General features: G+C 46.1%; 1 protein-coding gene across 10 annotated transcripts in view; it reads left to right on the forward strand.

Moving 5' to 3' along the window:
* Positions 1–8,690: 8,690 nt before the first annotated feature.
* The window catches only part of PARP11 (poly(ADP-ribose) polymerase family member 11), a 38,469-nt gene continuing 33,435 nt past the window's right edge, over positions 8,691–13,724 (forward strand). For 2 of the 10 annotated variants that reach the window (XM_069581483.1, XM_069581481.1), the window contains exon 1: positions 8,707–8,930. Coding sequence is in view for 1 of the 10 variants with exons in the window: in XM_069581479.1 (XP_069437580.1) it covers positions 8,913–8,930 (18 nt within the window). In the remaining 9 variants the exon portion in view is untranslated. Of the gene's footprint in view, positions 8,931–13,724 lie in introns of all 10 variants that reach the window. The other 8 variants (XM_069581487.1, XM_069581485.1, XM_069581480.1 and 5 more) reach the window with 7 other exon arrangements.

Genomic DNA, 13,724 nt, shown 5'->3' on the forward strand with positions numbered 1-13,724 from the left:
GGCCTGGCGTGCTGCGATTCATGGGGTCGCAAAGAGTCGGACACGACTGAGTGACTGAACTGAACTGAACTGAACATCTTCCTGAGTGTGGTTCTGGGTTCCTGAGGATAGAGGTCAGAAGGAGGGTAAACCAGGGAGGGGAAAGCCAAGATTCTATCTTTTGAAAAAATTGATTGTTTTAACGCCTTATTGAGATGTGATTCACATACCATACAACCCCTCCATTTAAATTGCATAATTGAATGGCTTTGGGGATAAAGGTGCTTTGTCTTGAGTGAATAGCTGCAAAAACACATCCCTACACAGCACCTGTTGGAATAGAAGGAAAAGCAAGTGTAGTTTTTATTTTTAAATTCCATTTATGTTCCATCCTGCCCCTCATGATCTGTAATTGTTGTTTAGTCGCTAAGTCATGTCCAACTGTTTGTGACCCCATGGACTGCAGCACCCCAGGCTCCCCTGTCCTTCACTATCTATCTCCTAGAGTTTGCTCAAATTTATGTCCATTGAGTCGGTGGTGCCATCCAATCATCTCATCCTCTGTCGCCCCCTTCTCCTCCTGCCCTCAGTCTTTCCCAGCATCAGGGTCTTTTCCATTGAGTCAGCTCTTCCCATCAGGTGGCCAAAATAGTGAAGCTTCAGCTTCAGCATCAGTCCTTCCAATGAATATTCAGGGTTGATTTCCTTTAGGATTGACTGGTTTGATCTCCTTGTTGTCCAAGGAACTCTCAAGAGTCTTGTCCAGCCCCACAGTTCAAAAACATCAATTCTTCAGTGCTCAGCCTTCTTTAAGGTCCGACTCTCACTTCCCTACATTACTGTAGAAAAACTATAGCTTTAACTAGAGGGACCTTTGTCGGCAAAGTGATGTCTCTGTTTTTTAATAGGCTGTCTAGGTTTGTCGTCCTGGAGAAGGGATAGGCTACCCACTCCAATATTCTTGGCTTCCCTCATGGCTCAGTTGGTAAAGAATCTGCCTGCAATGAGGGAGACCTGGGTTCGATCTCTGGGTTGGGAAGATCCCCTAGAAGAGGGCATGGCAACCCACTCCAATATTCTTGCCTAGAGAATTTCTGTGGACCAAGGTGCCTGGTGGGCTGCAGTCTATGGGGTCACAAAGAGTCAGACATGACTGAGGCACTAAGTAGAGCACAGCACAGGTTTGCCATAGCTCTCCTTCCAAGGAGCAGGCGTGATCTGTAGGGCATTATTAATCCATAGAAGCACCCCTTCACTGCTCCCCAACTGCTCCTCCCAAACTGAACAGAAACTCTATCCATATTCGCTTGATTTGCTGGGCAGAGACAATGGTCTCGGTGATGAACTTGCAGGAAAGAAGAGTTCTTGCGTTAATGGGAAAGGGAGCAAAGGGACAGGGAGAGGGTGGTAGGTGATAAAGCAGGGAGAAACACTGCTTTTGAAAAGAAATTTCAAAATTTATCCTAGGGCAGTACTTGAATGCCAATTGTGACTGGATGACCAAAGCAGGTGGCAGTAGTGGACGACTGAAACCAAGAACAGTGGTCAGGAGCGCGATCCTGAAGTCAGGCACCGAGGCTTGGATCCTTGCTCTTGGGCAGGTCAAATGATATCTGTGCCTTAATTTCCTTGCACATAAAAGGGAGTAAAGGCGGTGCCTACTGAATAGGGTTGCTGTGTGAATTCTACTTGTCAATTACATATTGTACACAGCTTTACACAGTGTCAGGCCCGTTCTTGCTGTTATACCAGGGCCTGTTTCATCTGCACCCCTTCTACACAACACACACAGACACGCACACGTGCACACACACTCCTTAAGAATTCTGACTGGCTGTTCCCTCTACATGGAACCCTCTTTGCCGGGGTACCATTCAACTTGCTCCCTGACCTCCTCAAATGTTACTTTCTTAATGAGGATCATCCTGAATGCTCTCAATATCCTTTACTCTTAACTATGTTTCTTTAGCTGTTGCCACGTTACAGCATACCATACAATGTGTTTACTTATTACATTACAGTATCTGTGGCCACCTCTCACCATCCCTCCCCAGCCTCACGCCAGGCCCCCAAACTTCCCCAGCATGTAAATTCCACAAAGGTAGGAATTTCCCTCTGTTTTGTTCCCTGGTACATCCTAAGAGGCTAGAGCCTGTGCCTGAAATATGGAGGGAGCTTGCTAAATATTTCTTGAATGAAGAACTGAAGAGCAACTCATATTAGATAATCCACCATGGTTTCCTGACCTCCCTGAATGTGATTCTTAAGAACTGGCGAAAGTTCCTGTGTCAAGGTCCCCCGTGTCTGTGGTGAGCTGAGCGCAGGCAGGACACGCTCCAGCTGTCCTTTCCGCCACTCAAGGCTTGTCCTTGCTTCCCTCCTAATTTTACAAAGGATTTCTTATAGACGTGCTTTCTGCTTTTGAACTCAAAGCCTCTCACACTGAGTCATGTCTGTGGTCTCTTTCTGGATCACCCCCATTAAGTCCTTTTTGACAGAGTGATGACCCAAACCCCGGAGTGGCGTTCCTGGAAGAAGAACCCCGGCCAGGAATGTCACAGCCTCAGAGGCTTTTTTCAGAGTTCTCCATCCTCTAATTAGGATGGTCGCTCATCTCAGCTGCCGCTTTGGGCCCGCGGCTGTGAGTTGCATGCTGATGTCCATTGCTGTGCCTGCATCATTTCCCCCAGCAGCCAAGGGTAATCATCAGCGGGATTTTCGAGACAGCCTTTCCACTTACTGTGAGTGAATTACTTCATGCTGCATTTTTTTTTTTTCGGTTGAATTTAATTCCTTGTTCTGTTTTCTAATTAGAAAGATTTATGGGATTTGTTCTGATTTTTTGGAAAAAAACAAATAAAAAAAATCCTTCCCAGGGATACTTATCCCAGTTTTGACAAATGTTCCATCTGCTTATTTCACCTCTTAATTCCTGCTGGAGTTGTTAACTGTCAGACTCCGACAACGGGGCTGATTCTGCGACTGCCTCATTGTTGGCTCTTTTTCAGACGGAGGCTGGGTCTTTATACTCAGGGCCGATGGGCACAAATACAGCTCTTTCTCCCCTCATTCCTGGACCCTCTTGTGGCCCCCCATCCTCTCTCTGTCTCCTGCTTACTCTTTCTGTCAGATCCTGCCGTCTCCCATATATTATACACTCCTAGTATGCTGGCCCCCATTTTTGGCTGTCCACGTGGCCCTTAAATATAAAATCAAGGACTTCCCTGGTGGTCCAGTGCTTAAGACTTCGCTTCCAGTGGAGGGGTTGCAAGTTCAATCCCTGGTTGGGGAACTAAGATCCCACATGCCTTGCACCCAAAAAAACCCAAAACGTAAAACAGAAGTGATAGTGTAACAAAGTCAAGAAAGACTTTTTAAAAACGGTCCACATAAATAAATTTTTAAAAAACGTACAAAGAATCAGTTATAAAAATACCATTAAAATGGCTAAGACTAAATCCTTCAGCTCACCAATCGCTTGGTTCTCTATTCTCTTTCTGTTGTCTTAGGGGACATTGATTTTTTTTCCACCATGAATTGACCTTGCCACTCTTTTCCTTCCTCCGAATGTTTTCTCCATCTGATTATTTTCTTTCCTTCCAGAGATAAGATGGATCTCCTCTGCTCCTCCCCACCCTCACCTCTCCTTGCCCCTTGGGCCTTTCCTCTGCTCTCTAGGCATTCTGAGATCTAATCCATTCAACCAGGAAAGCTGTGACAAACCTAGACAGCATATTAAAAAGCAGAGACATTACTTTGCCAACAAAGGTCTGTCTAGTCAAAGCTGTGGTTTTTCCAGTAGTCATGTATGGATGTGAGAGTTGGACCATAAAGAAAGCCTGAGTGCTGAAGAATGGATGCTTTTGAACTGTGGTGTCAGAGAAGATTCCTGAGAGACCCTTGGATGATAAGGAGACCAAACCAGTCAATCCTAAGGAAATCAGTCGTGACTATTCATTAGAAGGACTGATGCTGAAGGTCAAACTCCAACTTTGACCACCTGATTCGAAGAGCTGATTCACTGGAACAAGAGTCTGATGCTGGGAAAGACTGAAGGCAGGAGGAGAAGGGGATGACAGAGGGTGAGATGGTTGGATGGCATCACCGACTGGATGGATATGAATTTGAGCAAGCTCAGGGAGTTGGTGATGGACAGGGGAGCCTGATGTGCTGCAGTCCACAGAGTCACAAAGAGTCGGACATGACTGAACGACTGAACTGAGCTGAATCCACTCAACCAGGTGGGAGGGAGGATTCTGTCCCTCAGGATCCCTGGGCTGGGTTTAGGGTGGTTTAAGACATCTCTTGGGCTGCAGTCCATGGGGTCACTAAGGGTCAGACACGACTGAGTGACTTCACTTTCACTTTTCACTTTCCTGTGTTGGAGAAGGAAATGGCAATCCACTCCAGTGTTCTTACCTGGAGAATCCCAGGGACGGGGGAGCCTGGGGGCCTCCTGTCTATGGGGTGGCACAGAGTTGGACATGACTGAAGCGACTTAGCAGCAGCAGCAGCAGCAAGACATCTCCACCCAGAACACAAGAAAGATAAATGAAAACGTCTTCTCTTTGTCTGGCTTTCCTGAGAAAGCTAGTGACTGTCCATGGTCAGGATGCATAGTTTCTACGGCTGTGGCATTTAGCCCCAGACAATGATGCAATGGGAAGCCGTTCCAGCCTCAGGCTGCGTCACAGAGAGTAAGCTCTTGGAAGACTATGAGAGGCTGAACACATGTCTGGACCATCCCTGGAGACAGTTACAGAAAAATGCATGATGATGTTTCCTGTGAGAACATTCTAGAAAGTCCCAGATCCATTCCATTTCCTCAGAAACATAAGAGGAGTGTTATTATTAATTAGGAGCCCAAATACCCAAGGGGCTCGCGCAGGTAATTTGGACGAGAATAAGAGATACTTGTCTGGTGACTCAGGTAAACCAAGAGTCCGTTCCTAGTCCAAAGTGGAGGGTATTGCCAGTTGTTGCACAGGAAGATGCTGTGTAAGGGGAGCTCGAGAGACCTATTATTTAATGTGAAATTTTCCAGGTTTTAAAACGGTGGCCATTTATCAAAACTTTTAAAATACTTTGTGTGCTAAAGCCTCTTAACTCTCAGTTTGAGACCCTGTGACTTAATGTGACCCTGTGACTCATTTCTCACGCTTGCTCTCTAATGGCGGTTATAAGTCCAGAATAATAAGAAAAAAGATGATTGAGAAACTTTGTACTGTTCTTTCCAGTTTATGAAATGTGTTCTCTTCACATTTGGGACACAGCAGTATATTTTAAAAACATATCCATCTGAGGCTGGACGGCATCACTGACTCGCTGGATATGAGTTTGAGCGAGCTCCAGGAGTTGGTGATGGACAGGGAGGCCCGGCTACAGTCCACGGGGTCGCAAAGAGCCGGACATGACTGAGGGACCAAACTGAACTGAACCTGAGCTCTATGCATCTCACTCTCCAGCTGCCAGGCCAGGCAACCCCAAGGTTTCACAGAAATGAAACCCCACAAAAGGCCCTAACCTTTCCAGTTAAACTTTCATTGTGAAAATCCATTCTGTCTTAGGGAAGTGCTAGTTCCTAAATTACTTACTACTGTTCACTTTGCAAAACTTGTTAAAGACAATCGCCATAAACCAGTAACAATTTCATAATTATAGATAAGTTTTATTCCTAAATAGAAGATGAAAAAATTGAACCCAGCAATTTATTCAAAGAATAATGAATATATGACTAAGGAAAGTTTATTTCAAGAAGGTGAGGATGGGTTGAACATTAGAAAATCTGTTGATTGTTGTGTTATGACTTCCCTGATAGTTGAGACAGCAAAGAATCTGTGCCTACAGTGCAGGAGATCCAGATTTGATCCCTGGGTTGCGAGGAGCCCCTGGAGAAGGAAATGGCAACCCTCTCCAGTATTCTTGCCAGGAAAAGTCCCAGGACAGAGAAGCCTGGGGGCTACAGCCCATGGGGTCCCAAAGAGTCAGACAAGACTGAATGACTAAGCACATTCATATCTGGGTTGAATAAAATTTGAAAACTGTGGGAATTATGAATTAAAATTTTGCTTGGGCCAACATGAGGACTGCAGCCCAGGAGACATTCTTTTCGGATGGCTCTGAGAAACTGCCCCAAGGAGGCAAGAGGAGGAGTCAGGATATATAGGAGTTTTGCAACAAAGGGCAGGTAGTCATTTGGGAACACCAAAAGATTACTGTTAATGAAAGAAACCAGATATGTCAAGTTAAGGAATTTAGCACTTTTCTTTGTATGGGAACATGCGAGAGTCTGGATGCACTGAAATCATTCCTTTGATCTGCAGCTCAGCTTTCTGGGGTAAGTATCCTGTATTTTCCTGTCCTGAGTTCCCTCAGGGCTCATCAGCTCGCCCTCCATGGTGACTGCAATTGTTGGTGACTGCGACATCCTTTGTTAACTGATGTGGCAGGACATATTCCATTTCTCCTAGTGTAGTTCATTATATTCATGAGTCAGAATAGACAAGGAACAGTGATAGAGCTCAATAGACAGTTGATAAATTTAGTATCTTTCCCAATTAAACGCTTATAATAAATAAGGAACAGAAAGATGACGTGTGTGTGCTCACTCATGTCCGTCTCTTTATGACTCTCTGGATGATAGCTTGTCTGCCTCTCTGTCTGTGGGATTTTTCAGGCAAGACTACTGGAATGGGTTGCCATTTTCTCTTCCAGGGGATCTTTCCCACCCAGGGATCAAACCCACATCTTTTGTTGTCTTCTGCATTAGCAGAGAGATTCTTTACCCTTAAGCCATCGGGGAAGTCCTTAAAGATTATAGTGTTCTAGCACCAGCTAGGGGCAAACGCTTGTCATCCCGAGTTAAAGACTGAATGCCCTTTTTCTTGGCCAATGCAAGAGCAAGAGTGAAAACTGCATTATTTGTAGGTGATATTATTGTTAAAATAGAACTTTCAGAGACATCAGTTGATAAGCTATTAAAACTATAAGACATTTTCAGTGGGGTAGTACACAAGATAAATACATACAGCGTTCCATAGCTTGTATGTATGTTACACACATTTACATTTGAAATATCCATTGATTGATATTTAAGTTGCCTTCAAGTTTTTACTATTCCAAAAAATGTAGCAATGAACATTCTTGTACAGACCATTTCTGTACATTTATTCATTTACCTCCTTGAAATTAGCTCCTAGAAATGGCATTGTTCAATAAAAGATTATGGAAATTTCATATTGCCAAGCTATGGGGCAGGGATCTTTATTTAACCTTTTTTTTTTCCACTTTATTTTTTGTCAAGTGGCTAACCAGTGTCCCAGTATTACTTACTAAATAATCCATTCTTTCCTCACCACTTTGTAATCGATTTACTATACATATTGGATTGAAGGATATCTGTATATCCTATATTTCATAGTAAGTGAAAAAAGTCAGATTCTCAATCTGTAGGTATTCTTGGACAAATAAAAAACTGTAATCTGTGGAGTTATATAAAAGCTCAGAAGTATCTTTTTTTTTTAAGTTTTTTTCCTTTTTTTTTTTTTTTTTGACGTGGACCATTTTTAAAGTCTTTGCTGAATTGTTACAATAGTGCTTCCGCTGTTTACACTTTAGTTTTTTGGAGGAGGGGCTCGTAGCTCCCTGACAAAGGCTAAGCATTGGAAGGTGAATCCTTAACCACCTGACTGCCAAGGAAATCCCTCAGAAGGACCTTAAATTGTTTCCTTATAGTACTTCTTTGCCTAGAAAATCCTTCCCCTCTTGTAGCTCATTTTACCTAGCTAACTTCAATAGGAGGGCATCCTATTTAAGTCTTAGCTTAAATTTCTCGGTGGGTGTGGGGTAGGGGGGCTCGACATAGTGGGTAGGCAGACACCTTGTCCTAGGTAAGCATTCTTTCAAAGAATCCTGTACTTGCCATACTACCTACAAACCATCCTGCACGTTCTAACTTATCTAAATTATACCTTATTGTTTCTCTGGACCCCAAGCTCTATGAGGGCTGCATACGGGTCAGTCTTACTCACTCTGGAGCCTAGCACAGTGCCTGGCAAAGAACCTTCACTAACTGAGCACTTACTGTTTGCCAAATACCGCGCTAGGTGCTTTTAACAACCTCACTACACCCTTGCTAAGTCACTTCAGTCGTGTCCGACTCTGGGCGACCCCATAGACGGCAGCCCGCCAGGCTCCCCCGTCCCTGGGACTCTCCAGGCAAGAACAGTGGAGTGGGTTGCCATTTCCTTCTCCAATGCGTGAAAGTGAAAAGTGAAAGTGAAGTCGCTCAGTCGCGTCCGACTGGGTGACCCCATGGACTGCAGCCTACCAGGCTCCTCCATCCATGGGATTTTCTAGGCAAGAGTACTGGAGTGGCTTGCCATTGCCTTCTCCGCACTACACCCTTAGATACTATTATCACCTCAGTTCTGAGCGTGAGGAATCCGAGTCTGAGCGTGAAAGCTTGTCCTGGGGGCTATTAATTCCCAGGCCTGTCTACCTCTTGGTCACTACGCGGTGATCAATAAATATAAGAGGGAGAACAGCCAGCGAGGCTTGACGTTCTCTCACAGTGGACGTTACACTGCAGCTGCAGCCCTGGAGGGGCGCTTCGACTGAAAGCCCTTAAACAACCCCAGGACCACTTAGACTCTCGCAGGCCCCGCCCACCCCGCGCCGAGGCCGGAAGGGAGCGTCAGGGGCGGGGCGGGCTTCCGGGGACGGGGCGGGGCCGGCGGTGGTTGGCCGGCAGCAGCCGGAAGTCGGGAGGTTTGGGGTCCGAAGACGCCGGCCTGTAACAGGGGAAAAGGAGGCCTACGAGAAGGTTGCCTCTCCATCCCTTGGCTCCCGGGGACCCTCGGGAAAAACCGAGTGCCCCGACCCTGCGGCCGGCCCCTTCCCCTAGGCTCTCTCCGCTCGATTTCGCCACCGCTATGTGGGAAGCGAATCCGGTGAGTAGCCGGGAGGGATGGGGCGGACCGATGGGCGGGGTTGACGGGAGAGGGCGGGCGGAGTTCCCGGGAACTGCGCCCCCCACACCCCGCACCTCTCCTGGCCCAGCCGGCCGGCTGTTGAGCTCCGAGAACGCGGAGGCCCCGGGTTCGGCGGCTCCGGCAGCGCCTTGCGAACAGTGGAGAAGGCTCGGTGGGTCCCCAGCGCTGGGCAGGCTGTCTGTCCCGTCCCAGTGATTGATTTGGACTCGCTGTGGTTTCTCTGCCCCCCGTCACGCCACATCGTCGTTTTAGACTGCGTTTTGCTGTCTGGCTGGCGTTTCCTGGGCCTCGAATCTGTGAGTCTTCGTTAGGCTCAGATGTACTTGCCAGCCCCCCACCTCACCCCTCTCCAAAGCGAAGGGGCTTTCCCCCCGGACTCTCCCCTGAATGGGCCTAAGGGGAACCGCCGGGGCGCCGTTCCCCTTTCTGATGGACAGCCTGCGGAAACTGGGGTGGGAGGGGTGGAGAGGCGAACGTATGTTCTTAGATTTTTTTTTTTCCTCCCCCGGATGGACAGAAGTGGTGACCTGGAGCGTTTCCGTTGCAAGTCTTTCTCCCTCGGTATTCTCATTGTGTCTACATATATTTTTGTTTATTTTGCTTTTGGACCTTAATATGCAGCTTTCAAAGAGAGGAGTCAGTTTGCCATCTCCTGTTAGAGGCGAAGTCGCCTGGTAACACAAATATACTCTGTTTACACCTTTGAGTTAACTGGAAAATGGCAGAATCATGTATCAGCGAATTGTTGGCCAAAATATGTGCAGCTACCCCGTCTACTGAGAGAAATTCCTAAATCTACTTTAATAACCTCGTTTCCATCAATACTACATCTTCCCCATCCCTGGAATATATTTCCAGGTAAATAAGAGAGTTATCAGTAAATTCCCATCTGTTTTTCCCCAGCAGAAACTAGTCTGTTGCTCTGGATTTTTTCGCTGCATGTTGTGGTTCCATCCCAGACCTTCGTGTAATGATGGTCATCATTTAAGACCTTTTTTTTTTTTTTTTTGCTCAGACATAGAATCCTCTAATATAAGGCCACATCAGAGGAAAGTAATTGCTGGGTTTTGATTTTAGCAAAAATAATTGCAGATTGTGAGAATGTATTCTGCTTATATATTCACTTTCACTGTCATCAGTCAGTTTCATATATTATTATTATATGTGTGTTTGTGTGTATATCCAAGTTTTTATTGGCTGTCCTCTTTCTGGTTTCTCCCTAACACATCTTTACTCATCTAAGTACATGTCTTGCTCAGAGTCACATGTCTTAAATCCTTCATTATGTTGTAAGCTCCACAGGGGCAGAGATTTTTGTCTGTTTTGTTTCCTGTGGCATCCACAGACTAGGGAAGAGAGCCTGGCATATAGTGGGTGCTCAGTAAATGCCTGTTGAATTCACAAAGGCCATTGTATCAACACTGGGAAGACTCCTTTGCTCCATTTTTTTTCTCCTTCTCCATCACTTACAGATCAGAATTCACTGTTGGGTCACTGGTGTGTTTGTGAGGGTTATAGAGGCGCTAGTGAATATCTCCTGTATTTAGTTTGTTTTGTCATTATCTCACTTCTTTGGAAGGAATGCTTGGTTTTCTCTGAAATCACCCTAGCAATTTTGCTTGATTTCAGTCGAGCAGACTGACTTTTGTTAATTGTGATGAACTTTCCACCTACAAACCCACATTCTTCTTCTGACCCTTGTGATGCCACTCTAACATGTCTTAATGCTCCTGTGTTTTCTTACTGATACTGTTTTTCTTCCTCTGAGCATGTGAATACTGTCAATAAGGAAAGTTTGTGAAGTGGAAGTCGCTCAGTCATGTCCAACTCTTTGCGACCCCATGGACTACATAGTCCATGGAATTCTCCAGGCCAGAATACTGGAGTGGGTAGCTTTTCCCTTCTCCAGGAGATCTGCCCAACCCAGGGACTGAACCCAGGTCTATTTTGTATAAATACAGTCAGCATCCTGCATTTGGTTTTCCTCTGGCAATTTGTTAGTTTCTTTTAATAGAAGAAGCATCTGGATTGTCTGTCCAGCTGTGCTCCTGGAGTAAAAATTAATTTTAATGTTTTTCTAAACCAAACACAATTGGGAAGATGAAAAAAAATGCATCCTAAAGATGAATATTTGGGGGGGCTCCAAAATCAGTTCAGATGGTGGTTGCAGCCATGAAATTAAAAGACGCTTACTCCTTGGAAGAAAAGTTATGACCAATCTAGACAGCATATTGTAAAGCAGAAACATTACTTTGCCAACAAAGGTCCGTCTAGTCAAGGCTGTGGTTTTTCCTGTGGTCATGTATGGATGTGAGTTGGGCTGTGAAGAAAGCTGAGTGCCGAAGAATTGATGCTTTTGAACTATGGTGTTGGAGAAGACTCTTGAGAGTCTGTTGGACTGCAAAGAGATCCAGCCAGTCCATTCTGAAGGAGATCAACCCTGGAATTTCTTTGGAGGCAATGATGCTGAAGCTGAAACTCCAGTACTTTGGCCACCTCACGTGAAGAGTTGACTCATTGGAAAAGACTCTGATGCTGGGAGGGATTGGGGGCAGGAGAAGAAGGGGACGACTGAGGATGAGATGGCTGGATGGCATCACTGACTCGATGGACGTGAGTCTGAGTGAACTCTGGGAGTTGGTGATGGACGGGGAGGTGTGGCATGCTGCGATTCATGGGGTCGCAAAGAGTCAGAAACGACTGAGCGACTGAACTGAACTGAAAGATAAATACTGATGACTCTGTTACCCACCAGTGTGAATTACTGTTTACTATTTCTTTCCATTGAACGGTATAATAAATTCTACTTTGTGGAGGAAGGCATAGTGAACTGTTTTAATTGAAGACGTCTGCTAGTTTCTCCCTGTATTGTTTTGGTAGTATCCATGACTCTGATATGCCACCTGTTATCTGCAAATATATCTCCTCTGGCAAATACACCTCCTGTGTGATACTGTATTCTACTTGCAAGTGTTTTGGGGAGATACTGCGCTGACTCTGGCTGTGGTAATACTAGAAGCAGCCGCCCCCTTCCACCTGGAACATCCCCCAGACATGTTTGGAGTGTGGAAAATCACCATGAACTTGCAGCATTTCCTTGGGTGGGGGGAAACCCCACACAAGAAAACCAAGGAGCTATAAATAAACTTTATCTCAGCACACAGTTTTATTTTCCTTTTTCAAGACAGTCATGAGGTTGGTGGTGATTCTCTTCAAGTCTTTTACCAGCCAGGCACCGACCGAGGCAGACCCGGTTGACAGGCGGCAGGCTCTCAGTTCCAGTGGGGGTTCCTGGCAGTTCTCCACCCACTGGGGGAGGCAGCCCTTGGCCAGTGTCCCCCAGTTTAGGAAAACGGCAAGATCTGCAGAAAGGACTTGGAAGGGGCGCCATCACTGCCTTGATTCTGCATACCCTGATCTTGCCCTGCCTTTTGCTCTCTCTGCCGTTGTCTACCCCTCTTTGCTGAAAGTAGATTGTCAACATTATGACAACCCACTCCAGTACTCTTGCCTGGGAAATCCCATGGATGGAGGAACCTGGTAGGCTACAGTCCATGGGGTTGCAAAGAATCGGACACGACTGAGTGACTTCACTTTCACTTTTACATGGGAGGGAGTTCCAGCTTCTCTCTGATGACAGAAAGTGAAAAGTGACAAACGTCTCTTAAGATAACAAATCATCTCTTGCAGCAACAGGGCCTTAGTTCATAAAGAGTGATAAACTCTTGAGAAATTCCTTGTCCCTTGTTAGCTCGGACGGTGAGAACAGTCTAGTGACATAGCGGAGGGAGGAGGAGATGACTCCCCAAGATCAGGCAGGTGGGGAAGCCACGGAACCGTTAGCACCCGTGTCCTCGCTACCAAGCCTCCTTTTCCTCTATTGTTTTATAATCACAGCTGAGCTGCTTCCAGACTTCTCTCCTTTCTCTGTCCAGCGTCTTGAGAGAATAGTCTTACACTTTTGGTCATTCTTACTCAAACCTCAGCTCCGCCAGCCCCGCCTCTGCCCCAGCACCTGGCTTGCTGGGAGGTCACCGAGAGCTTAAGAATCACACAATGCCCACCTGCACACCTGACCCTCTTCTGTCTTTCTGCAACATTAATGCCACTGGAAGTATTTCTCACAACTTCCTCTCTTTTTTTTTGGAATTTTCTGGGACTGTACTTCTTTGGATTTCTTTTCCTTCCTGTGATTAATCCTTGAATCCTGATCCTGGCTTAGCTGCACTGCCTTCTTCTGCCCTGAAATGTTCCACCTTCCCCTTGTTCTTGTCTCAGCGTGTCTTTCTGAACTCCTAGGGTTCATATCACTCTGATGGCCATGCCTGCCCAATGTACACCATTAGCCCTAATCCCCTCTCTGAACTGGGGGATGGACAGAGCTACCAATTGTCTGTCCAAGAGTTCACAGGTAGTATGTCTAAACCCAGCTCCCTGAGCCATCGAGTCATGATTTGACCCCATCAACAAACATGAGATAAACACCTGCTTACTCCAGACACTAGGAAGGGACCAGTGCAAACCTGGACCACATCAGAGCCTGTCCTCAAGGGCTGGAGGTATAGTTTGAATGGGGCCAGTGTTGCCAGAGGGTATCTGGGGGACTGGGTAGGTTTAGTGAAGTAACTTAAGAGTTTGAGCTAGGTGTCCAAGTCCCAGGATGTGGTCTCATGGAAAGGACAGAGGAAGCAAAATAGCTGAAGCCCACGAAAGCAAGAGAGACTGACCCGTACAGCTTCAGTGGAGGAGTGA

Source organism: Ovis canadensis, chromosome 3 (genome assembly GCF_042477335.2).
Source record: "Ovis canadensis isolate MfBH-ARS-UI-01 breed Bighorn chromosome 3, ARS-UI_OviCan_v2, whole genome shotgun sequence".
NCBI lineage: Eukaryota > Metazoa > Chordata > Mammalia > Artiodactyla > Bovidae > Ovis > Ovis canadensis.